This window comes from Ursus maritimus, unplaced genomic scaffold, assembly GCF_017311325.1.
Source record: "Ursus maritimus isolate PB19 unplaced genomic scaffold, ASM1731132v1 scaffold_7, whole genome shotgun sequence".
NCBI classification, from domain to species: Eukaryota; Metazoa; Chordata; class Mammalia; order Carnivora; family Ursidae; genus Ursus; species Ursus maritimus.
In genome coordinates this window covers 32,174,991-32,199,866 of record NW_024426885.1, presented here as the reverse complement: position 1 = coordinate 32,199,866, position 24,876 = coordinate 32,174,991, and the positions used below count along the sequence as shown (strand labels likewise).

General features: G+C 35.5%; 1 protein-coding gene across 1 annotated transcript in view; it reads left to right on the top strand.

Moving 5' to 3' along the window:
* The window catches only part of HELLS (helicase, lymphoid specific), a 34,401-nt gene extending 11,835 nt beyond the window's left edge, over positions 1 to 22,566 (top strand). The window contains exons 5-22 of the mRNA XM_040624501.1: positions 244 to 280; positions 366 to 430; positions 3,243 to 3,284; positions 6,178 to 6,402; positions 6,746 to 6,928; positions 7,596 to 7,739; positions 10,091 to 10,287; positions 10,491 to 10,587; positions 10,871 to 11,032; positions 12,139 to 12,278; positions 12,365 to 12,503; positions 13,145 to 13,228; positions 13,309 to 13,428; positions 15,463 to 15,579; positions 15,877 to 16,036; positions 18,303 to 18,399; positions 18,492 to 18,568; positions 21,996 to 22,566. Coding sequence (XP_040480435.1) covers positions 244 to 280; positions 366 to 430; positions 3,243 to 3,284; positions 6,178 to 6,402; positions 6,746 to 6,928; positions 7,596 to 7,739; positions 10,091 to 10,287; positions 10,491 to 10,587; positions 10,871 to 11,032; positions 12,139 to 12,278; positions 12,365 to 12,503; positions 13,145 to 13,228; positions 13,309 to 13,428; positions 15,463 to 15,579; positions 15,877 to 16,036; positions 18,303 to 18,399; positions 18,492 to 18,568; positions 21,996 to 22,090 — 2,181 coding nt within the window. The 3' untranslated portion in view covers positions 22,091 to 22,566. The remainder of the gene's footprint in view (positions 1 to 243; positions 281 to 365; positions 431 to 3,242; positions 3,285 to 6,177; positions 6,403 to 6,745; positions 6,929 to 7,595; positions 7,740 to 10,090; positions 10,288 to 10,490; positions 10,588 to 10,870; positions 11,033 to 12,138; positions 12,279 to 12,364; positions 12,504 to 13,144; positions 13,229 to 13,308; positions 13,429 to 15,462; positions 15,580 to 15,876; positions 16,037 to 18,302; positions 18,400 to 18,491; positions 18,569 to 21,995) is intronic.
* Positions 22,567 to 24,876: the final 2,310 nt, after the last annotated feature.

The window sequence follows — 24,876 nt, the reverse complement described above, 5'->3', positions numbered from 1 at the left end:
AATTTGGAAATATATCAAATGGGAAAAAAATTGAGGAAAGTAGAGTCATTAAGAAAAAGGAACATGGTTATAAACAAGTTCTAGTGGGGAAATGTAGAAAAAAGGTTACATGTTGGTAAGAATAATAGTAAAGGGTTGTGGATGTGGCTCAAATGCAAGGAACATTTAACATTTACTTACTGTCTTTTAATGTGATACCATAAACTCCTTAGAAAAATAATATCCTAAATTCTTGTTTTGTAGGATAAAAATTCCATTGATGCAAGTGAGGAGAATCCAGGTAAACTTCCTTGCTCTACTTTTGAAGAATATGTTTATATTTTTGCTTTCATTGCTATCAAAAATAAAATGTTTTTTTTTAATAGTTATGAAAAAGAAGAGAGGAAGAGAAGATGAATCCTACAATATTTCAGAGGTCATGTCAAAAGAGGTAAAAATAAAGTGGGGAGAGCACATAAGATTTACTGTTTTGTATAACCTATTGTGGATTTTGAACCACAGTAAAGCTGTGTGGATCACTGTTACTTATTTGGCTTTTTAGACTGTTAAGGGACTATTTCAGGGAAGAAAATGGCACCGTCTTCCTGTTTGTTAAGGGAATGTGAGCTTGGCCTAATTAGAAATTATTAAAAAAAATAAAAGAAATTACTATTATTAGAAATTTCTCATAACTTCAAGACCTTATCTTCGGAACTTTGTTCTTATTCCTTGTTGAGGACCTTTAGGGAACTGAAATCATACGGTCATGTTTATTTTATTTACTTTTTAAAGATTTTATTTATTTACTTGAGAGAGAGAGAATGAGGGGGAGAGGCAGACTTGCCACTGAACGGGAAGCCTGATGTGGGGCTCAATCCCAGTACCCTGGGATCATGACCTGAACATGGCATGGCTCAGCTGACTGAGCCACCGAGGCACCCCCCCCGCATATATATAGTCATTTTAAAAACCAGATTCGTTTTTACCTTCTTCTCACTTATTACCTCATAAAATAGAAATTGAAAAGTATGTTTAATTATAAGAAACCTTTAATATTCCTAAGGCATATTTTAATATGTTACATTCTTACATTTAAAAAAAATTCTAACATTATTATCTACTATATTTTCCTTTAACCTGAAATTCGAACTCTTGAGATCTTCATAAAGTATAAAATACAAAATTTCACATGATACTTGTCTTTACTCTAGGGATGCACTCTGATATTTTCCTTTGATTTAAAAATACTTGTCAAGACCCATTTAATTGATCATGGAACATAGCCCACAATTTGAAAAACAGTATTATTTAAGTATTATTTAGATATATTGACATTCAGCCAGTCATGCAGCTGTTAATATCAAATGTTGGTAGCATATCAGGTGTGGGCAAACTTTGTCCTACATGCATAAGACAATTGATCAAGAAAAGCAGATACTACCTTTGCCCTAGCTAACATCCAGTGAGAAATACAGAAGTAAGTAGTCAGTTATAATTGGGCTCTGTCGAGCCTATAAAAGGACTCTAAACTCAGGCACTAAGTTCATAAAATTTTCATCTAGAAGGTGGCATCTGAATTGTGACTTGAAGGATTAAAGTAAAATCATTTAAAAGTTGGGGAGAGTTAATAGGGAAATAGTAAGATATGGGGAAGATAGTAGAGAAGTATTCTAGGAAGAGAGAATAACCTTTGACAGATGTCAGGAGGCAGGAAAGATCCTGGCAAGTTCAAAAAACTTAAAAAAAGCATATTTGTTACCAGTTTGTATATAAATGAAAAGGTGGTGAAGGATGAAGCTATAGAGGTAAACAGGGTCAGGAATTTAGTTACAAGATTTAATTTTTAACAAGGTTTAATTTTTAACAGTCTTCATAGATAGTGTTATGTTTGTTTTGATTCATTCACAAATTGTTTTTCAAAAAGATTCAGCTTAGTCATTGTATTTATTTTTACTTAGTTTAAAAGACAACTCTGCTGTCAGTTCCCTATATCCCTTCAGCCTTACAGTATGAATATCCATACTTACATAATACTTTTCGTACACATGTGACAACACATGTAAGCATGTATGTATGTTTTTGTCAGCCACTTAACTGATGTGTCCTGTCATTCTGTGTATCTTAAATTTAAGATACATTCGAGCTTTCTTGAATGTATCTACCATTTCATCCCCTTTGTCCTCTGCACATGCTGTTCTCTGCTTGAAACATACCCAAAGTTTATCTTTAATGATTATGCCCCGATAACTTTTTCAGATCATTAAATACTCTCCTAACTCATCAAGTGGCATTCAGGTATTGCTTGTCTTCATACCTTTAGCATCTAGTAGGTACTTCAAAATCAGAACACTTCTATATTTTTAATTTATTTGTCTTTGCCTCTTACTCAAGATTGCAAACTCATGTCTATTCACGAGGCCTAAAGTGGGCTAGAGTTTTTATTATAAAACATTTGGAAGTGAATCTTTAAATACCAGCAGTAGCCACAGCTTAGGCTATAGAGCAGGGTTTAGAAAACCTTTTCTGTAAAGGGTGAGATAGTTTTTGGCTTTGAATAGCTTAGTGGGTAACTACTCAACACTGAACTTGGCCGTTGTAGCCTGAGAGGAATCATAAATGAACTAAGCAAATACGTTCAACTTTGTTCTAGTTAAACTTTATTTACAAAAACAGATTGCCAGCTGGAGTTGGTCTACAGGCTATATTTGCCAATCCCTGTACTAGAGGATTATTGTAATGTGTGAATTTGGACTTAAGTCTCTTCAGATAGACTTTGGTTTAAAAAACAAACCAAAAATAAAAAACCCTGGAAAATTTAAGAGGAAATATCCCAATTTTTTTTTTTTTAAGATTTTATTTATTTATTCGACAGAGATAGAGACAGCCAGCGAGAGAGGGAACACAAGCAGGGGGAGTGGGAGAGGAAGAAGCAGGCTCCCAGTGGAGGAGCCTGATGTGGGGCTCCATCTCATAATGCCGGGATCACGCCCTGAGCCGAAGGCAGACGCTTAACTGCTGTGCCACCCAGGCGCCCCGGAAATATCCCAGTTTTTAAGTGTTGCTAACTAATGCAAGGTTTTATAAGACACTATAGCCTTAATTTTACCTGAAGTCCACCAGTTTGAGTCCTGTATTTTAATTACCTTGAGAGCCTTATTCCCATTTCATGGCATGAAGTTAGAACAGAATAAATGCTTGTTGAATAAATAAATCAATGAACTACATACATTATTACTTTATTTCTGTTTTTTTCAATGTTCTAGGAAATTTTGTCTGTGGCTAAAAAAAAAAAAAAGGAGAATGAGGTAAGAGATTTATGAGAGATTAAATGTAGGAGCCATATCTGTTTCCCTGATTATTAGTTCCTTTAATCCCCAGTGTACATTTTTTTCCCACCAGTTATTCTATTTCTTAACCTTAAGAAAAAAATTCTCTTCTTTCTTATCCTATCATGCTTCTTCCTTATATATCAACTTAAGGTATGCTATTGCATGTTCCTTAATGTGTAGATATTAGTTTATGGGTCCTTGGGAGTTTAGCAGTAATGCAAGTGCCTGTAACCATGTGCATTCCATGTGTATATATTCATGGCTTGTGGAAGCTCTGAGAAATGCCTTAATCTTGTTTCTGACATTAAATATTGTCTTTGGATCTGTTTGGGAAGGCTTCTCATGTGACGCCCATTTTATGTTGAGAAATTCCTTTTTACCTGAGTATTCAAGTATCCATGTTCCTTCAAGTACAAGATTTCTTAGGGAAGCAGAAACAGTTGTAACATGAAAATGTTTACCAAGGGATATAGAAATTAACTTACCTATCAAAGATTAATAGGCTTTTGGGGAAATTGATGACATAATTATAAAATGGAAGATATTCTGTTTGCCCCTCATACTTTTGACCAAAATATACATATCAGTGCATTGATTTTTATTCTTTGTTCAGTATAAGGATTAGTTTATGATAAAATTATAATTCAACAATATTAAATGTAAAAAAGATAAGCATATATTTTTTACAATATATAGTTGCATATTAATTTTTTAAAAGATTTTATTTGAGAGAGCTCCCATGAGCAGGCAGGAGGGGCATAGCTGGGGAAAGGGGCAGACTGAGAAGCAGGCTCCTCACTGAGCAGGCGGGGCTCATTCTCAGGACCCTGGGATCCTGACCTGAGCTGAAGGCAGACGCTTAACCTACTGAGCCACACGGGTGCCCCTTTAGTTGCATTTTTAAAGATAAAGCATCAATCTAGTTTCCCATGATTTACTATGGAATTTTGACCATTTTATAATATGCAGTAAGTAAATGTGTACCATGCTTGTATTAATTCTGCTGAATTTTGATAAATGTATACATTTGTGTAACTACCACCCAAATCAAGATCTAGAACCTTTTTATGTGGTAGAAGGGTCCCTCATAGCCCTTGCCAGTCATTTCCCGCACCACCAAACATAGAGGCAACAGCTTTTTGACTTCTGTCACAGACCGGTTTTGCCCAGTTTTTAACCTTTATCACAGGCTAGTTCATACAAATAAAATCTAAATATATAGTCTTTTATCTTGTATTTCTGGTTAACTTTTTACTCAACAGAGTTGATAATTCATTTATATTATTGAGTTTATTACTAGTTTTTGTTTTTTTATTGCTGAGTAGAATTCCATTGGATGAATATTATAATTTCTTTATCCATTCTCTGGGTGGGCATTTGAATTGTTTGCAGTTTGTGAATTATGAATGAGACCGCCATGATAATTTGTGTACAAGTCTGTGTGGACATATTTTCGTATTCTTGGGTATATACCTAGGAATGGAATTGCTGGATCATATTGTAAATGTATTTTTAACTTTATAAGAAAGTTTTTTTCCCGGAGTAAACACACCATTTTACTCTCACCAGCAATATATAAAAGTTTCTGTTGATATTATTACCAGCATTTCATCTTAGTCTTTTTAATGTTAGCCATTTTACTGAATGTGGAATGAATCTTGTGTGGATTTATTTTGCATTTTCTTAATTACTAATGATGTAAAGTGTATTTTCATGTTGTTAATGGCTGTATGTTTTCTTTTATAAAGTTTCTGTTCACATCCTTTGCCCATTTATTGGGCTACTTGCCCTTTTATTGTTGATATATGAGTTCTTTATATAATGTACAGGTTCTTTGTCAGATTTATGTACTGTATTTTCTTTCAGTTTGTGGCTTGCCTACTCATTTTCTTAATGGTATCTTTTAGTAAGCAGAATTTATAAGTTCTATAGTAGCTCATTTTATCACTCCCCCCGCCTTTGGTGGTTAGTGCGTTTTTGTCTTATTTTAAGAAATTTTTGCCTGTCGCGAGGTTATCAAGATACTCTGTTTTCTTCTAAAAGCTTTATGGTTCTGGTTTTGACTCTGATGTTTGTGATATTATCACAAATTAATTTTATGTATGGAATGGTGAAACTCAGGGTTTGTAGTTTTCCAGTTGAATATCTAGTTGGGACATTATTTATGATTTCTTGTTTATAAGACTTTTCCATCTGAATTGACTCAATCCTTGTTTTCAAATTCTTAAAATAGAATTGTGGACGTCACTAACCCGTAAAATCTATCATTGGTCATAAGTTGGCAATGAGTGTCACTACAGATGATACTCTTAAGTTTGATGTAGGGAGTTCTTAAACTATATTTACTTTGCCCCTTTTCCTTCAACGATAATGAGTGTCACTACAGATGATACTCTTAAGTTTGATGTAGGGAGTTCTTAAACTATATTTACTTTGCCCCATTTAGATGGAAATAAATGTTTGTTTCCTTGAAAGAAAAATTTTTTTTTCATTTCTATTTTTTATAGACATTACCCATTATCTTTGATTTGGGCGTAAGAAATTATTAAGAAAATAGTTAAATAAATTCTTGAGTAGTTCATTTTAAAAGTTTGGATGGGATGTACAATTGTAAAGGTCATTTCAGTAGTGTGTGCCTGTAATCTGTAAGGGTTACTTTCAGAATTTTTTTTTCAATGGCTTTGCATTTGTGGGAGAATGGGGGTAACTGTCTCCAAGGTTTTATGCAACAAAATGGATTTATTTCTCTATACTTAATGATTATAGGACTGGGTGAATTTTGATTGCATTTTCTGATAAATAGAGGGTGGCAGCATTATGTATCAAAGTTCTGATTATCAGAGTTCTAATTAAACGTTTTTCTTTACAGAATGAAAGCTCCTCTTCTAATCTCTGTGTAGAAGACCTTCAGAAAAACAAAGATTCAAATAGTATAATTAAAGATAGATTGTCTCAAACGGTTAGGCAGAATACTAAATTCTTTTTTGACCCAGTTCGGAAATGTAATGGACAGCCAGTACCCTTTCAACAACCAAAACACTTCACAGGAGGAGTGATGCGATGGTACCAAGTGGAAGGCATGGAATGGCTTAGGGTAATGAATTCTCTATTTTAATACAAGATATTGGTTCATATCTATATAATAACCTATTGTGCTGTAACACAACTTGAGTTGTTCCTTCCAAGTTCATTATTAAATGTGAAACTTTGTGTGTAAAGACTTATTTTCAAATTTATTTAGACCAAAGTTTTGGTATTTTATTCAAGACTGCCAACACTTTTTGGCTTTCATAACCAACTTCCCACAAGTGTTATAACCATGACTATGTCAGTCTTACCATAATTTCCATCTTTGGGTAAGAAGAAGAAATAAACTGTTGCTAATCCAGCAGGTGTTTATATCAGAATTTAAATACAGTGTGTATTATTTTGTCCAGATGCTTTGGGAAAATGGAATTAATGGCATTTTAGCAGATGAAATGGGATTGGGAAAGACAGTTCAGTGCATTGCTACAATTGCATTGATGATTCAGAGAGGAGTACCTGGACCTTTTCTTGTCTGTGGCCCTTTGTCTACACTTCCTAACTGGATGGCTGAATTCCAGAGATTTACACCAGATGTAAGATTTGTTTCCTTTTGTTGAATATACTATTTCAAATATTTTACTTTGTTGCCTGAATCGTAGAATTGTTACTATAATTATATTGATTTCTGCACTATAGAAACGCTACATCTTGAGGATTGTGTTTTGTTTTTATTTTAAGTTTATTTACGTAATCTCTACACCCAATGTGGGGCTTGAACTCATGACCCCGAGATCAAGAGTTGCTTGCTCCTCCGACTGAGCCAGCCAGGCACCCCTACTTGAGTTGTTTTTCAAATGTTAGCAAAATCCATGTTAAGTGTATATGGAAGAATGGGTATTAGTAATTTCAGGTATTTGCCAAAAATATCCCTGGATGATTTTCAGTGCATTGGATAGTTTAATTCACCTAAGACTGACCTAGGTAGAAATTATTTCTCTTACTGTGGTGTTTTCCTTCCATATATGTGTGTCATCTTAGCCATATCCTTGCCTTACACTTGATTTGTTCTTATGGCTTATTTATTCTCTCATAGTAGTAAAGTAATATATTAGAGGTGATTGACCCATTTTGCTATGGAAAAATAGAGCTAAGATTAAATTATCTTTTTTTCTCTCAAATGATTAATTTTATATTTTCCAAACTGTTGATATTTGCATTTTGTTCTAAAGTTTGTTGTAAATCAATATTAAAATCTTTTAGATTCCTACTATGTTATATCATGGAACCCAGCAGGAACGTCGAAAATTGGTAAAGAACATCCACAAGCGGAAAGGGACACTGCAGATTCATCCTGTGGTAATTACTTCATTTGAAATAGCCATGAGAGACCGAAATGCATTACAGGTATGATTGGTCTCCATTGAACTCTTTGTAATCAATCCATAAACCACGTTTTTCTTAGTTCATAGCACTTTCTCACCATCCGGTAGCATTTGTTTAATTTTTTTTTCTGATGGAAGCAGTAGATTGTATTCTACAGATTCTTTTAGAAACCAAAGGTTTATATTAACAGATTGAGAAGGTTGTAGTCTCTAACAAGAAAATTAAAGCGATAGCACCTTGACCTATAGTCATAATATCATTTTAGTGTGTTAAATTCAGCTAGACATAAACCTAATCTGTGAATATGTTACAGGTATGTCTGACATGTGGTTTAAGTATATAGAACTTATCCATTTAATTTTAATTAAATAAGAATAGAATATATGAAGACAAGTTATTTTTAGACTGTCTGATGAATACATGGCATATCTGTTTTTTGTGTATGTCGTAGCTACTTATTTGTTAGTGCCTAAGTTATAATACGGTTGGAAAGTTAACCTTTGCTCATTGCCTCTTTCAGTTCATTTTTTGGTATTTTCACTTCTCTATCACTGCTCCACCTATTTCACATATAGTTCTTTACAGCTTTGTTTTCCTTTCTCTGTCTGGTATATCAAATTTTACTTGTGTGCTGGTGAAAATTTAGAATATGAATTGCAGTTATGTTACTTCTTCACAGTAAAAGTAATATACGCTGCTTATAGAAAAAAGCATACAGACTTCAAAGCAGTTGTAATTCTGAGAATGCTGCTATATTAAATATTTTTGTTAGCATATAGATATAATTTATACATCGTGTCTTGAAACTTCCGTTTTCTACTAAATAATATAATATGAAAGCCATTCTAACTATTTTGACCTCCCTACCCTGCCCGTATTGGAACAGATGAGCTTTATTGTCAATTCCATTTGCTAGTAGCTAGAATTTTTGTAATTTCCCCTTTCACTGAACTTAGGATATTATTTTAAGGATCTTCACTTTGGGGGTGCAGGGCTCCTATTGCTGACCGGTTGCAGAAGTATCTGTTAACTTACCAAATCATTTTTCAGAACCCTCATTATTTCTGTTGCATTGGGTTTTCTCTTTGCTTTTACATATTCATTTATTTTGTTTGGCTTTTTTATGGTAGATGTCTTATAGTGAGAGGTTATTTGGGTTATCTGGTATTACCAGCAAAAGAAGTCCCAGTTGTTTTTCTTTTAAAAAAGTCATTATGTTAAAAATTTTTTTTTAAATTTTGCTATGAAGGTATTAAAGTGTAATGCAAAAAATGCCCCATTTCATACTCTTCCCCCCAATTTGCCAATCCTGTTCTCCAGGGATGCCTACGCTTGCCAGATTGGTATTTATATTTCCCAGAAATATTCCATATTTCTGTATTTTTAAACAATAAAATAGATGAACTTTAAGCTTGCCCGATCAAGATAAAAGAGAACGCACAGAAAAAAGAGTAAGATTTTTTTGTTGTTTTTGCTTTTTTTTCTACAAGGGTTTTTTCTGCTTTGAGATTATAATGCTCAGAGTAAGATTGTAGTTTTGTTGTTTTTGCTTTTTTTTTTTTTTAACAAGGTTTTGGAAAATGAGAAAATAATTTTTATGACAACTTACTGAAAATAGATGGATGGCTTTCAGTGAAGATAGAGATTACTAAAACTGGCTCCAGAAGAAAGGCAAAGCCTAAACAAATCAGTAATTACATAAAAAACTTGAGAACACCATCAGATTAAAAAGAGTGTCAGTTTCAGATGTAGGCCTCAAGAATGAAAATTCTAATATTTGTTTCAAAGCATGTGGAACTAATAAAAACTTTAGTTCTTTTTTAGGAATCTAGTACAACACTAATCAAAACCTGACAAAGCATTACACAGGGAAACCACAGACTGCTTTTTTTTTTTTAAGATTTATTTTTAGAGAGAGAGGGTGAGAAAGAGAGCACAAGTGGGAGGGATAGATGAAGAAGGAAAGAGAATCTCAAGTGGACTCCACGCTGAGCGCAGAGCCTGACATGGGGCTCGATCTCAGGACCTGAGCCAAAATCGAGTGGGACACTCAACTGGTTGCACTGCCCAGGTGCTCCCAGACTGCTTTGACTAAAGAATGTGAATAGAAAAAATTTAAATACATAATAGCAGGTGGACTTCATTAGTTCCTCACAAGGGAGGTCTGTTTTAGGAACACAAGAATACATCAGTTTTAGGGAATTTCTTTATCCTTTTAGTAGATCAGAGGAAAACATGACTATCTCAATACATAGACCAATGCCATTTGGTAAATTTTAACATCCTTCCTTGATAAAGAAGTTTTATTTTTATAATTTAGAAAAAATTGTGAGATCATCATTTTAAAGTTTTTCCCTAAATTCCTTTTCTAGCACTGCTATTGGAAATACTTAATAGTAGATGAAGGACACAGGATTAAGAACATGAAATGCCGTCTAATCAGGGAGTTAAAACGATTCAATGCAGATAACAAACTTCTTTTGACTGGTACTCCCTTGCAAAACAATTTATCAGAACTTTGGTCATTGCTAAACTTTTTGTTGCCAGATGTATTTGATGACTTAAAAAGGTAGGTAAGCCAGTTATTTAACTGTTTTCTATATTTTTCTAATCTCAAATCTGTGCTCTTAGTTAAAATTAATTCCTTTCTTCTAGGTAGCTGGATTAAAATGATAGCTTTTTGGCAAGTTCTTTGTGGTGTGTGTGTATATATATATTAATGTAATTGATTTTTGTGATAGGTTAACTTGTAATTATTTTTTTCTCTTACAGCTTTGAATCTTGGTTTGATATCACTAGTCTTTCTGAAACTGCTGAAGATATTATTGCTAAAGAAAGAGAACAGAATGTATTGCATATGCTGCACCAGGTTGTGACTTTGTCTTATTCTCCTTACTATGGACTCCTAGAATAAAAAAGGAACCCCATAGATTACCTGTTCAAGCATTTGTAGTAGATTTTGAAAAAGTGACCTGGGGGGTGGGGGAGGAGCAAGGGAGTAAGTTAAATCCAAGGGGGGTCTTTGTTTTTCAAGACTTGGTAGTATTTATAAAGGAAAAAGAAAGAAGGGACAAAGAGGTGTGTGGAGAGAGTATTGCCTGAAAGCATAGGAATGCTTAATATTCACCTGTTTATTCATGTTTAAATTGTAGATTCTAACACCTTTCTTACTGAGAAGACTAAAATCTGATGTTGCTCTTGAAGTTCCTCCTAAACGAGAAGTAGTTGTTTATGCACCGCTTTCAAAGAAACAAGAGATCTTTTATACAGCCATTGTGAACCGTACAATTGCAAACATGTTTGGATGCAGTGAGGTAGAGTATGCATTTGACATAAACTGTAAATAACAGTTGGCTTTGGAAATTTCATGGTTAATTTCAATCTTAGAGCTTTTCACCTGTTTTTATGACTTGTAGAGGGTGAATTTTAACTAGAGTATAAGGCATAAGTTCAATAGCAAAAGTTGTCTTGTCGTAATTCTGTGATCCTGCTAAAATTCAGGTGATGGCTCTATCCATTAATTGCTTTATAGTTATCTGGAATGTTTGTTAAATTTTTTTATTCAGTCCCAGATTAACCCAGATCGTGTTGTGTGGGGATGGACTTGGAAATACATTTGAACAAGCACATACTATATATAAGAGTTCCCCAGCTAGACCAATCCACACCCCCCCCCACAAGCCCTTTATAGGAGATTATTGATCGCCAAGAAATGTAATAGAATACCTTATTTGAAAGAAATATCTTCTTTAGTCACCCATCATATTATATAAAAGATTAAAGTGGAATGTGATTATCTTAAAACTAAAGATTAGGAGACCCTTAAATTTTGTTTAAATGTCCACATATTTTACTGTATGCTATGGACCTGTCTTACTTTTCAGAACATTTGTGTTTCTGTACATTTCTCTTTCGTTCAACCAATAGACTCTGTTCCCCAGTTTTTATTAAAATTAAAAAGAGGATCTGGCTTTTTAGCTATTAGAAATTTATAATCATTACTTATTATGAGGAATTTTGTTGCACTGTTATACCAATCCAAAGAAATATTCTCTGATGCAGATACGTGGAGCCCTTAATTTAACCCTAAGTTATTAAATACCTTTTTATATATTCAGAACTGTTCTGTCCATCCATAATTTTTTCCACTGAGATCTGGAGGCATTTACTCTAATTCTCTGATATTTTCATAAGCGTTAAAATAATTAGACTTCACATGACAACATTTGCTCTTGGCCAGAGTTTATGGATCCTTTATTTTGTGCCTTTGGAAATCCCTAAACTAGATGATGAAAGACAAAATTATTTTTCTCTTTATATCTTAAAACATTTGCACATAAAAATATTACAACTTCATGCATTTAGAATTTAAGAGTATAGCTTCTTAAACATATATTCCTTTTTAATTGTTCACTTTTAGAAAGAAACCATAGAGCTAAGTCCCACTGGACGACCAAGACGGCGAACTAGAAAGTCAATAAATTACAGCAAAATAGATGATTTCCCTAATGAATTGGAAAAGTTGATGAGTCAAATGCAGCCAGAAGTAGACCGAGAAAGGTGTGAGTTTAAGATAAATTTAAGTATCCTTTAAACCATGATACTTTTTGTATTTCTCACATTCATGGATTATATGTTTTTGGTAGAGCTGTTGTGGAAACAAATATCCCTATAGAATCTGAGGTTAATCTGAAGCTGCAGAATATAATGATGCTCCTTCGTAAGTGCTGTAATCATCCATATTTGATTGAGTATCCTATAGACCCGGTCACACAAGAGTTTAAGGTGAATACCATTTAATAATGTACTGTTTTGATTTCTGTAACTATCCCTCCCTCCCATTCCCTCCCTTCTCTCCTGCACTCTCCTACCTCCCATCAAATAAATAAATCTTTAAAAAAAGAATAAACTTCAACATGTGTGCAGTAACTTTAAACTTTATGTTCTCTTATTATAAAGCCTTTGGGAGAAGAGTGGGGAGGATAGTTCAAGGTTGGACTTGAATTGATATTTGTTTTTGTGAAATCATTCTTTCTGTTTATTTAGAGAGAGAGAGTGTGTGCTCAGTGTGTGGGAGGGGCAGAGGGAGAGAGAATCTTAAGCAGGATCCATGCTCAGTGTGGAGCCCTATGTGGGGCTTGATCTCATGACCCTGAGATCATGACCCGAGCTTAAATCGAGAGTTGGGTGCTTAACTGACTGAGCCACTCAGGTGCCCCCATTTTAAATTCTAGAATACGTCTTTCCTTGAGGAAGAACTGTCTTCTTATTTAAAAAGACCAAATGATAAGGTCAACTTTTTTTAATTCGAAGTTTTATGGGGACTTGTCACTGAAAATGAGCTATTTACCTAGATTTTATTTTGACAAAAACAGATTATTGTTAATTATTGTGACTATTTCTTCTTTTCTTTGCCTGCTTTTAAGGTTGATGAAGAATTGGTAACAAATTCTGGGAAATTCTTAATTTTGGATCGAATGCTGCCAGAACTAAAAGCCAGAGGTCATAAGGTGGTACTTTTGATTGGATTTTGGTTATTTAATTACTTCCTATTAATTGGTATAGATACTAAAATATATTTAAATTTCAGGTGCTGCTTTTTTCACAAATGACAAGAATGTTGGACATTTTGATGGATTATTGCCACTTTCGAAATTTCAACTTTAGCAGGCTTGATGGATCCATGTCTTACTCAGAGAGAGAAAAAAATGTAAGACTACTTGTGTCATACATACCAAATGCTCTTTTGTGGCTATCTTGATTTCTAAAGTAATGTTCAGAGTAGACCCACAAATTGATAGACTAAAAACCTTGTAGCAGTATCAAAAACATAAGCATTTTTATTTAGTATTGATAAGTCTTAACATTTCTTAAATTATGTATGTTTTCTGGTCCAACTTGACTTAGTAATATCCTGCTTCACTACCACTGTAAGAATATTGAGGTGACAGGATGGACTTTGGCTCTTCCTCTACCTCAACATTTCAGTGAAAATTTAAAATCTAAGCAATTGAAAGAAGGAACAGAAACCACCTATAAATCCAAGAACCTGTTGTTAAGCTTATACTATTCCTTTTGTCACATACTTTTGATATAGAATCAGTCCATTTCTGTATCCATTTAGCATTTTATCTTTTGGGGGGCATTTCAAAATAAATTATAGTTGATAATTCCCTTCTATTTCAGCATATTTTGTCTTTTTGGGTAAATTTTACATATCCCGAAGTGAGTAAAGTCAAGTGTACATTTTCTGAGTTTTGATGAATGCAAACTTAACATCAGCTCTGAAAGTTCTCTCATGCCCCCTCTCAGGCAGCCCACTTTTTCTGCCTACCCCATCCACTGGGAAACCACTTGGGGTTTTGTTGTTGTGGTTTTGGTCACTGTTTTTTAAGAGAGAATGGTCTAGACTTTTTTTTTTAAATATTAGTCTTCCTTAAACTTCCCTTGTGATGTGGTAGTTTTCTTTTTTAACAAAAATATCCTTTTATTTTTTTAAAAGATTTTATTTATTTGAGAGAGAGCAGAAGCAGGGGGAGTGGCAGAGGGTCCGGGGAGAAGCAGGCTCCCGCTGAGCAGGAATCCTGATGCTGGGCTCCATCCCAGGACTCTGGGATCATGACCTGAGCCTAAGGCAGACACTTAACCGATTGAGCCATCCAGGCGCCCCAACAAAAATATCCTTAATAAAAGAGGGGCTTGGAAAACAAATGAAGTTAATGTAAGCAGATGTTTTATATGTTAAGATAATTGCTTCCTGGATCTAAATGATTGATTAAGTCTTCTTTGGGTACACTTTTTAATTGGCTGTAATTAAAAACAATTTCTGGGGCGCCTGGGTGGCTCAGTCGTTAAGCGTCTGCCTTCTGCTCAGGGCGTGATCCCAGCATTCTGGGATCGAGCCCCACATCAGGCTCCTCTGCTGGGAGCCTGCTTCTTCCTCTCCCACTCCCCCTGCTTGTGTTCCCTCTCTCGCTGGCTGTCTCTCTCTCTCTGTCAAATAAATAAATAAAATCTTAAAAAAATTTCCCTCCTCAGTTCTTTAGGCTAAAGTTAGTTCTCTTTTCTTAATTTCTAATGCTCATAGCTATGATTTATTACAGTGAAAGGATACAGATTAAAATCAGCAAAAGAAAAGTCACATAGGGTGAAGTCTAGGAGAAGCTAGATGTGAATTTTCAGTGGGGGTCACACAGACTGCACTTAATTCTCCCAGCAGCAGTTTGTAACTGCACATGTGAAGTAAGTCAGGGAAGCTCATCTGAACCTTGCTGTACAACGTTTCCATTGAGGGTTAGTCACATAGGCATGATGTATCTGTGTGACTGGCCCCAGCTACCCTGTCTCAAGCTCCTCTGAAGATCAGATTGATAGACTGTTTCTGAGGTTTATTGTCTTAACCTGGGCAGTAGGTAATGCTTCACAATTTTTTGTTTTGTGGGAGTTGATCTTTGATAATTTTCTCTTTTCAGCAAATTGGTCTTTTTCAACTTTGATGACTTCTGGGGTTTTCAGTATTTATTTACTCCACATCAAAAGTCCTGTAGATACTGAAGAATTCATACCTAGTTTGAAGAATGCTGGCTTATATCCCTTGGCATTGCCCTCCCCACTCCTTTGCTATAAACAGGTGGTTATAAGATGGTTGCTCCCCATGTAACACCATGTCCACATTCTAGGCAATGATCGTTTTTTTCTTAATTCCTTGAGTTTACCCTTTTTTTTTTTTCTTTTTTTCTTTTAGATGCACAGCTTCAACACAGATCCAGATGTGTTTATTTTCTTAGTGAGTACACGAGCTGGTGGCCTGGGCATTAATTTGACTGCAGCAGATACAGTTATCATTTATGATAGTGATTGGGTAAGTTGGAAGTATAACAATATGCTGGTATATTTCCATTCTGAAGTTTTTATCTTTCATAGTATGCTTTGTAGTTTTATTTATCTATTTGGAAAAGGTATCCCATCTTAAGACAAAAATCATTATCAAGTGCCCTGTGTGTAAAGTTGAGAATATGTTTTATCACTGAAACCATTCTAGAAATTAAAATGAGTTAAGACGCTTTAAAAGGTTCTGATTGGATCATGCATTTAACTTCAGTAGTTTACATAACTTTAACGCTAAACTGTTAAATAATATTTTTCTTTTCACCTTAAGAATCCCCAGTCTGATCTTCAGGCCCAGGATAGATGTCATAGAATTGGTCAGACAAAGCCGGTTGTTGTATATCGTCTTGTCACAGCAAATACTATAGATCAGAAGATTGTGGAAAGAGCAGCTGCTAAAAGAAAACTGGAAAAGTTGATCATCCACAAAAGTAAATAATACTTTGTAGTACTTTTCTCATTTCAGTTGTCTGTTGTTTATTGTGAGATTTCATTACTGTTATTTTCTTTAAAAAGAAATTGGTACAACTTAACTAGTGTAGGATTTAAATAGGCAGTGGGGAGCGGCGCCTAGGTGGGTCAGTTGGGGGAGTACCTGACTCTTGATCTTGGCTCAGGTCTTCATCTCAGGGTCGTAAGGTCAAGCCCCATGTTTGGCTCCATGTTGGGCATGAAGTCTACTTAAAAAAATAAAATAGATAGTGGGGAGTTTACTGCTATAAAGACCTAAACTAGGTTAGTGTTACTATAAACATAAATGAAGGAAAAACATTAGTGTCTAGATGAGGAGCAGAGGGGCAAAGAAAACTCCCCAGGACTTTAAAAGTGCCATATCCTAAACTCTGTAATGGGGATTTGGCATGATGTTAATGCTTATTCTTCATAAGAGATTGCTTGCCAAAAGGTTTTAAGAAAACTTGAGGCCACTTCTTACTAGTCCAGTATATTAAGTATTAGAATATTACAGATATAGGGGCGCCTGGGTGGCACAGCGGTTAAGCGTCTGCCTTCGGCTCAGGGCGTGATCCCAGCGTTATGGGATCGAGCCCCACATCAGGCTCCTCTGCTATGAGCCTGCTTCTTCCTCTCCCACTCCCCCTGCTTGTGTTCCCTCTCTCACTGGCTGTCTCTATCTCTGTCGAATAAATAAATAAAATCTTAAAAAAAAAAAAAAAGAATATTAAAGATATGTTCAAGTAGCGCTACTTGATTGAACTATTTCAAAAAATATTTGGCTCTATAGAACGTCTAAAATTTCATCATTTCAAACCTAGTATTTTTAAAATACAGTGTGTTTTTGTTTTTTAAGAGAGGGAGAGAAGGTTGTAGGGGCAGAGGGAGAAAGAACGGAGCCCAATGTGGGGCTCAGTCTCAAAACACTGAGATCACGACCTGAGCTGAAATCAGGAGTGGGATGCTTAACCGACTGAGCCACCCAGGCACAAATAAGTTTCTTAAACTGGAAAAGATTCCAGTTTTTTAAACTGGAAAAGATTCTGAGAAGTACGGGAAATAACGTAAGCGAGGCATTGGTGTTTTATTTGGTTCCCTAAGATTCTTTGGAGAAGTTCTACTTTTATTCTTTAAGTATAAAATTCTCTTCCAATAAATTGGCTTCATGGCTACCTTAACAAAAGTTGAAGACATCTGTAAGTTGTGAAGCCTAGAGAAATGGAAACATGATAATGTTGAAAATCACTATTAATTTGTTTTATGCTACTTTTCTACCTTCTCTCTACTTGAAAATACTTTCTCCAGTATATCTGATTTTGAGGGAAATATGGGTTAGGTTTTAGAAATCTTTAATTTGACTTGATTGAATATTCAGATTGTAGTTGGAATTTACACTGGAGGAAAAAACTTTTCTAATAAAAAACTTTTCTAATAAAATTTTGTGCAAATTAAAAAATTTTCACCTTTGCTGCTTTAGGAATTTGAATGATGAAATATATTTTCTTTTTTGAATATAATTTCAATAAAACATATGTCTAGTTTTATTATCCCAAGTCTGTTTTCAGTATTATGAAAAATTAATAACAAAAAACAATTTGAAAGGAATGTTTAAAATATTGACAGAGTGTTTTATTGAGGTAATATACATACTGTAAAATACCCAGATTTTAAGTGTACAGATTGATGAATTTTGACAAATTTATACACTCATGTGTCTCCTTCATCCAAAAGTATTTCCTTGTGCACCAGTCATTTCCATGGTCCCTTGTGCCTCAGTAGAAGGACCACTGGTCCAGTTTCTGCCACATAGATTCCTTTTTCCTTTAACTTCATACGTGGATTCATATGTATATATGTAGCTACTTTTGAGATTCGTTTATGTTGTGTGTTTTAGAAGTTAATAGTTTATTTATCCATTCTTTAGTTGGTTGACATTTAAATTGTTTTCCAGATTTTGGTTTTCATGAATAAGCTGCTCTTGTACAAGTGTTCGTGGATATATGCCTTTGTTTGTTCTTGGTCTTTGGGTGGGTGTATGTTTACCTGTAGGAAACTGCTAAACTTTTCCCCAAGAGGACATACCATTTTACACTCCTGCCAAGGAAGTAGGAGAGTTGTGGTTGCTTTTCTTCCGTATCAACACTTGACTTTTAACATAAGCCATTGTGACTGGTTTGTAATGTAGTATATTTTGGTTTTAAAAGTAATTTTCAGTGTTTTGAATTTCTTGAAAATTTTTTCTAGATCATTTCAAAGGTGGTCAGTCTGGATTAAATCAATCTAAGAACTTCTTAGACCCTAAGGAATTAATGGAATTACTAAAATCTAGAGATTATGAAAGGTACGGTTTTTCTAAAAAATGTACTTTTTTAGAAAAATGTAATTCACAGTTTTGATTTATTATATAGACTTGAATATTTTGTTTTCTTACAGGGAAGTAAAAGGATCAAGAGAGAAGGTCATTAGTGATAAAGACCTGGAGTTGTTGCTAGATAGAAGTGATCTCATCGGCAAGTATCATGCTTTTACTTTCTTTAAGGGAAACTGAAACAGACTTGTAAAAAGAGAGAATAGTAATACTTAATGTACCCCTTTATGTAATTCATTCAGCCACTAGTCCACAACATTTAACTGATCTTTTTTCATTGTGATTCTCTTTTGTCAGAATCTTAAAATCATGAGATCTTACCCATCTTTTACTCAGGCATCTTTTACTGAGAAGAACGTGTCTTTAAACATAGTCACTATGTCATTACATTATTATACTTAAGAAAATTGGCACTAAAACTTTGATATCATCTACCTAGGCCATATTGAGATTTCTCCAGTGGTCTCAAATCTTTATAGTTAGAATCAGCATCCAGATTTCGTTGTTGGCTTTGTCTCTTTTCTTCTGTAACACCCTCCTCACTTTTGTTTTTCCAAGTCATTGACAAAAACTGAATTATTTGCCCTAGACAATTACCTACATTCTGGAATTGGCTGATTTTTTTTTTTTTTTACCCCTTTTGTGTTGTCCTTTGATTTTTTTTTCTCAATCTACTTATTTTCTGAAAAATGTAAACCGCTGTATACATAGTTGTACAGGCTTAGTTAGATCAGGTTCCATTCCTTAGGAGTACTGTGTTCATTCTCTCTTTGAGAAAATGAGGCTCCTTCCATGTGGCTTCAAGCTACCAGGACACAGCCCCCATGCCCCTTGTCCCCCACCCCAACACACCATTAATCTTCTCAGCTGTTCTGCTAAAGAATTTGGCCTTCTGTGGTGACAGGCTGCTTTGGGAGCTTTTCCTTTCCCAGAACTTTGTAGCCTGGCTGCATTTCATCAATGATAGGATCACCTCCAGTCTTCTTTTTGGCAGCATTTACCAGTGTCTGCTTACTGACCAAGGTCCACAGTTTATCAAGGTTGGCAGATGTGCAGAAGCTCTGGTTACTCTTGAAGCAGTAATGCACCATACGAACTTTCCCAGAGTAACCTGGGTGATAGTTGTTGAAGTGGATCACCCTGGCTTCCTGGGTACTTCTGGTGCTTGCCATTGTGGCTGTGGTTGACATGCTCCTGACATTTCCGTGCCTTCTTTAGTCTGGATGGTACCTCAGCAGCCAAGACAAAAGAGCTATTGTCAGAGTTTAAATCCTACCAGGTGGCATATATATCTGAGTTTCTTATTTTTAGTGAGCTAAGATAGGTCAGCTGATTCAGGTTGATCTTGCAAAGTTTTCTGTCCTTCCGTTTGACCTAATGGTTTTAGTATCCATTGATGATGGTTGTTTAGAACCATTATTGCCTTTAAGGATTGCAAAATGGTGATTTTCTTTATTAGCTAGAATTAGTTTATTAAGAACTTTTCCCTATCAATTCTTTGGTTATTCTGTAGGGGGTACAGTCTGTACAGGTGAGGCAGGATAAATTGCTGCTTTTATTTATGTCTTTACAATAACGAATTGATGTCTACAATGGTAACCATAAATTATCTTGAAACAAATATAATAAATATTTAAAACTCATCCTATCCCAATTATAATATTAACATACTACTAATGTCTATGCTCTTGATTGTGTGTATTGTATCTGTAATAGTGGAAATACTATATAATGCTGTACTGCTGCACATCTTTGCCCAACCGTAGTTCAACACTATTATGTCGGTACCTTGGTATTGATGATGGTGGGGGTATTCAATACCATGGAGATGGGAAAAAAACTACAAATCAGGGCTGTTTGGTGGGGCAAGGCATCAGGGGAGCCAGTTGTTAAACATTTGCGAGCACATCACTGGGTTTAATTTCATGATGTCTTTAACTTCGTTTCAAAAAGATGTTTTTAAAGTTGTGCTCTTGTCTTATCATTGAGTTGAAAGAAGTCTTTATATATTTGAGATTTAAGTCCTTTACCTGATACATGTTCTGCAAATATTTTCTCCCAGTTTGTGGCTTAGCTTGCATGTGGTTTAGCTTGCATGTTTTGTTTTGTTTTGTTTTTTAACTTAACTCTACGCCCAGTGTGGGGCTCGAACTCATGATCCTGAGATCAAGAGTTGCATGCTCTAACTGAGCCATCCAGGCACCCCTTGTCTTGCACTTTTCTTAATTAGTGTCTTTTTGAAGGTCAAAATTTTTAATTTTGATAAAGTCTAGTTATTCTTTTTTTGTTACCACTCATGATTTTGATGTCATGCCTAAGTAATCTTCACCAAACAAAGGTCATTGTATTTTCTTTGAAGAGTTCTTGCATTTGAGTTAATTTTTCTGCAGAGTATGAGATAAAGGTCTAAATTTTTTTGTGCGTGTTGTTACTTAGTTGTCCCAGCACCATTTGTTGAAAAGGTTATTCTTTCCCTATTGAATTGCCTTGACAGTATTATTGAAAGGCAGTTGATCATAAATGTAATAGTTTATTTCTATACTCTCAATTCTGGCCCCATGATCTGTTTGTCAGTCCTATGCCACTATCACACTGTCTTGATTATTACAGGTTTGTGGTCAATTTTGAAATTGTGAGGAGCAAATCCAGTTTTGTTCTTTTTCAAAATAAGGTTTAGCTATTCTGTGTTTTTTTTTTTTTTTTTTAAAGATTTTATTTATTTATTCGACAGAGATAGAGACAGCCAGCGAGAGAGGGAACACAAGCAGGGGGAGTGGGAGAGGAAGAAGCAGGCTCACAGTGGAGGAGCCTGATGTGGGACTCGATCCCACAACGCCGGGATTACGCCCTGAGCCGAAGGCAGACGCTTAACCGCTGTGCCACCCAGGCGCCCCTGTTTTGTTTTTTTTTTAAGATTGTACTTACTTATTTGACAGAGAGAACATAAGCAGAGGGAGAAGCTGGCTCCATGCAGAGGAGGGAGCCCGATTTGGGGCTTGATCCCAGGACAACTTGAGCATGCAGTTACTAGGAAAGAAGTGGCCAGTTAACATACAAAGATGCTTCAGCATCCAAAGAAATTGGACTAATGCCATTCAAAACCAGTAAAGATTGCATTCTGTAGCTAACATTGACAAAAATGTAAAAGACCACACACATTAGAAGTGAGGGGTGTGTATGAAGGTAGATATTCATGGTGTCTTGCTTCCTAGCTTTTAAACTAACCATGATTGGGCTTTTTATTTTTTTTTAAACATCTCAAAATGTAATTTCAAATTGGTGTTCTATACCTGTGTATCTTACATTCAGTAGAAGTGATTTTGATTAGTAAACTGATATTTGTTTCTTAAGAGTCCAGTTGTCATTGAAATAAAAGGAGTATACTTTCTCACTTTTGCTATGTTGACTATTCATGATTAAGGAATAAAGTGTCCCACATTTCTGTGGGTTTTTAAGCTTTGGACAGATGACTCTTCTTATAACAACATATTGGACATCTCTTTTAAGATTCCTTTTTAGGTTCGTATACTTTTTAAAAAATAAATACTTGTTTATGTATTTTCTCTTAGATCAAATGAATGTCTCAGGACCGATTAAAGAGAAGATGGGGATTTTCAAGATACTAGAAAATTCTGAGGATTCCAGTCCTGAATGTTTGTTTTAAAGTGGAGCTAAAGACTGTCTTTTAAAGTTGTTGTTTACATCTAGTGATTTATCTGTATTGGTTTTAAAATTCAGATTATCCACTTCACTTTTTTGATTCTATCAGTTTACATAATGAAACTTGTACCATTGCATAATTAGTAGATGGTAATTTTCTGAGCCTTATTAAGAACAAAGAAGTATTCATAGTAAGGTTAGATCTTCCATTACTTTTTCAGGCTCGGTAATATTCTTGGGTACAGGCTGATGTGTACTTAACCACTGCCAGATTTATACAGTCTTCCTGTGGAAGTTTAATGTCTTTTTCCCCCCCTTTTAGCAGTACAGTTATTGGGTTTGGGGTACTTCAGTTTTGGAGTAGGCATTGATGGGGGAAAGATTGAGATTATGCTTTCTCTTGTTTAAATAAGAAATTGTTTGATATTAGGGTCTATTTCTATAAAATAGTTTTCCAAATAAATGTTTGTTATAAGATGATCTCAGCAAATTATTTTTTCAGAAAAATATAATGGCTCAGGTGAAATAATAAGAAAGTCTTGCCTGCCATTGTGATTCAACATTATGTTGACTTGATTTTATTGATTAGTACTATACACATATCATATAAAGATTTCAAGTGGACATTGGTTATTGCAGAGCAGGCTTTTGAAAAAACTGTAGGGTCTTGACAAAAGACCAGAAATTGGAAGTGGTAGTGTATCATGCAAAACAAGAGTAGAACAAGAAAAAAGAGACCTCGAATGTATAGTAAGAGGGTAAATAGTGCCTGAGAAAAGAAAATAGGGTGTAGGAATGTAAATAATATAAAATTCATAGTATATGATAAGGGAACATAAAGGCCAAAATAGGAACAATTTAGGCCCTGTGTGTATATCAGATGGTGAGGAAAAGAGTTCCTGAATGCTCCCTGAACCATTTCTGTGTAGGTTGTTTGTCTCTTGGGAAACTGTTATTATTCTTACTAAATTTAAAGATTTTATTTATTTATTTGACAGCACAAGCAGGGGGAGCGGCAGAGGGAGAGGGAGAAGCAGGCCACCCACCGTGCAGGGAGCCTGACACAGGGCTCAATCCTAGAACCCTGGGATCACGACCTGAGCCAAAGGCAGTTGCTCAACTGACTGTGCCACCCAGGCGCCCCAGGAACGTGTTATATTCAATGTAGATCAGACTATCTCTGCCGTAGGGTAATTGAGCTAGGACTGAGAAGAAAAACCATTTTGAGAAAATACTCAGTCTGATGCAAAGACTCCAGAGAGGTGTGTTTTTTTAAGTGGGAATGTTTACCAGCCAATTGTGCTGACCAAACATCCCCATAATTTGGTTGCTTAGTCTTCCTACTAAGATTCCCTAGTATTTTTTCCAGTGATGATTTCATGGGTTCACCTCTGTCCTCAAATCTGTAGTAACTCCTCCCTCTCACCTTCCTTCCTCTTGGCCCTGAGAAAATAGAATCAGAAAAGAACTTGAAAGTTGTCTGCATTCGTTTTCCTTGTTGTCATTTGTTCTTTTCCACTTTTTATCTGAACCTGTTCCAGTCATCCCTGTCTTTTCCATTGGAACACTTAACTGAGATCTGTCACTTCAGGTTGCTTGGATATTTAAGCAACATTTCCCTATAGTTGTATAACCGCCACTAACATCCACTAAGCAATTTTTTTTAGTTTGCTAGTTTCTAGCAAACACATCGCCTGGTTTTCCTTCCTACTTCTCTGGTTCTTTCTTAGTCCCCTTAACTATTTCTTTCTTATGTCCTTGACTCCTAGACATGAGAATGTCCCAAGCAGGGCTTGGGGCTCCACTGATGGTCTTACCTCATTGCTTTGACTAGATGACTCAGATTTATATCTCTAGCCATAATCTTTCTCCTGAACTCACATCCAGGTGACTACTTGACTTTCTTACTTGGTTACCTGATAACTCAGACTTCCCAAATCTGAGCTTAAGAACTCGTACTTCAGCCCATTGAGACTGTTAGAACCCATGAATTAAATTTTCACCTTCCAAAACTTGTGTTGCCATCTCTTCTGTTCTCTTCTTCTGGGAGTTTAATACCTCTCTCATCCTTTTATGTTCTTACAGTTCTAGATTTTAGTAAAGGGCCGAAGGGAATAGATATTCTAATGCTGTGATACTGAAACAAAGACTCCCTGCTTCCATCTTTATATAAAAGAGTATTCTCAAAACAGTACTTGTCTTCCTTTGGTTGGTCAAATTGTCATGAAAAAGACTTTAGTTAGCTTTTTTTTGTTCATCAACCATACCACTAGACAGTTCCAAATGTGTTGAGAGATGTAGTGAAAGTGGTACATGAACATTTCTTAAAGATTTATTTATTTATTTTGGAGAGAGAGCGAGAGAGACCAGTGGGGAGGGGCAGAAGAAAAGGGGGAGAGAATCCTAGGCAGATTCCTCGCTGGTTGCAGAGCCCAAGGCTGGGCTCCATCTCATGATCCTGAGAACCTTCTAATCTGTGACACTGGGCAGGCACTTCCTGCCACCACCAAAAACAAAGGTTGACATGACAAAGGTTTGTATAGGGCTGGTCTCTCACAACATGTGTTTGAGAGCTGGCATGGCTGAGACAGAGACACTTGAACCCATTCTATTTGGCCACCAAGGTGCAAACCTGGTAAGTGCAGCCTCCAGATGGTGGAGACCAAGGAGGTCACAGAGTCAAACTCTTAGACACAGAACAAGACAAAAGGAAAAATCTTATCTTGTATATGCACATTAAGAGTTTTAGTTCAGCCTTGGTCACTTGGAGCCACCAACACCGAGGCTGTG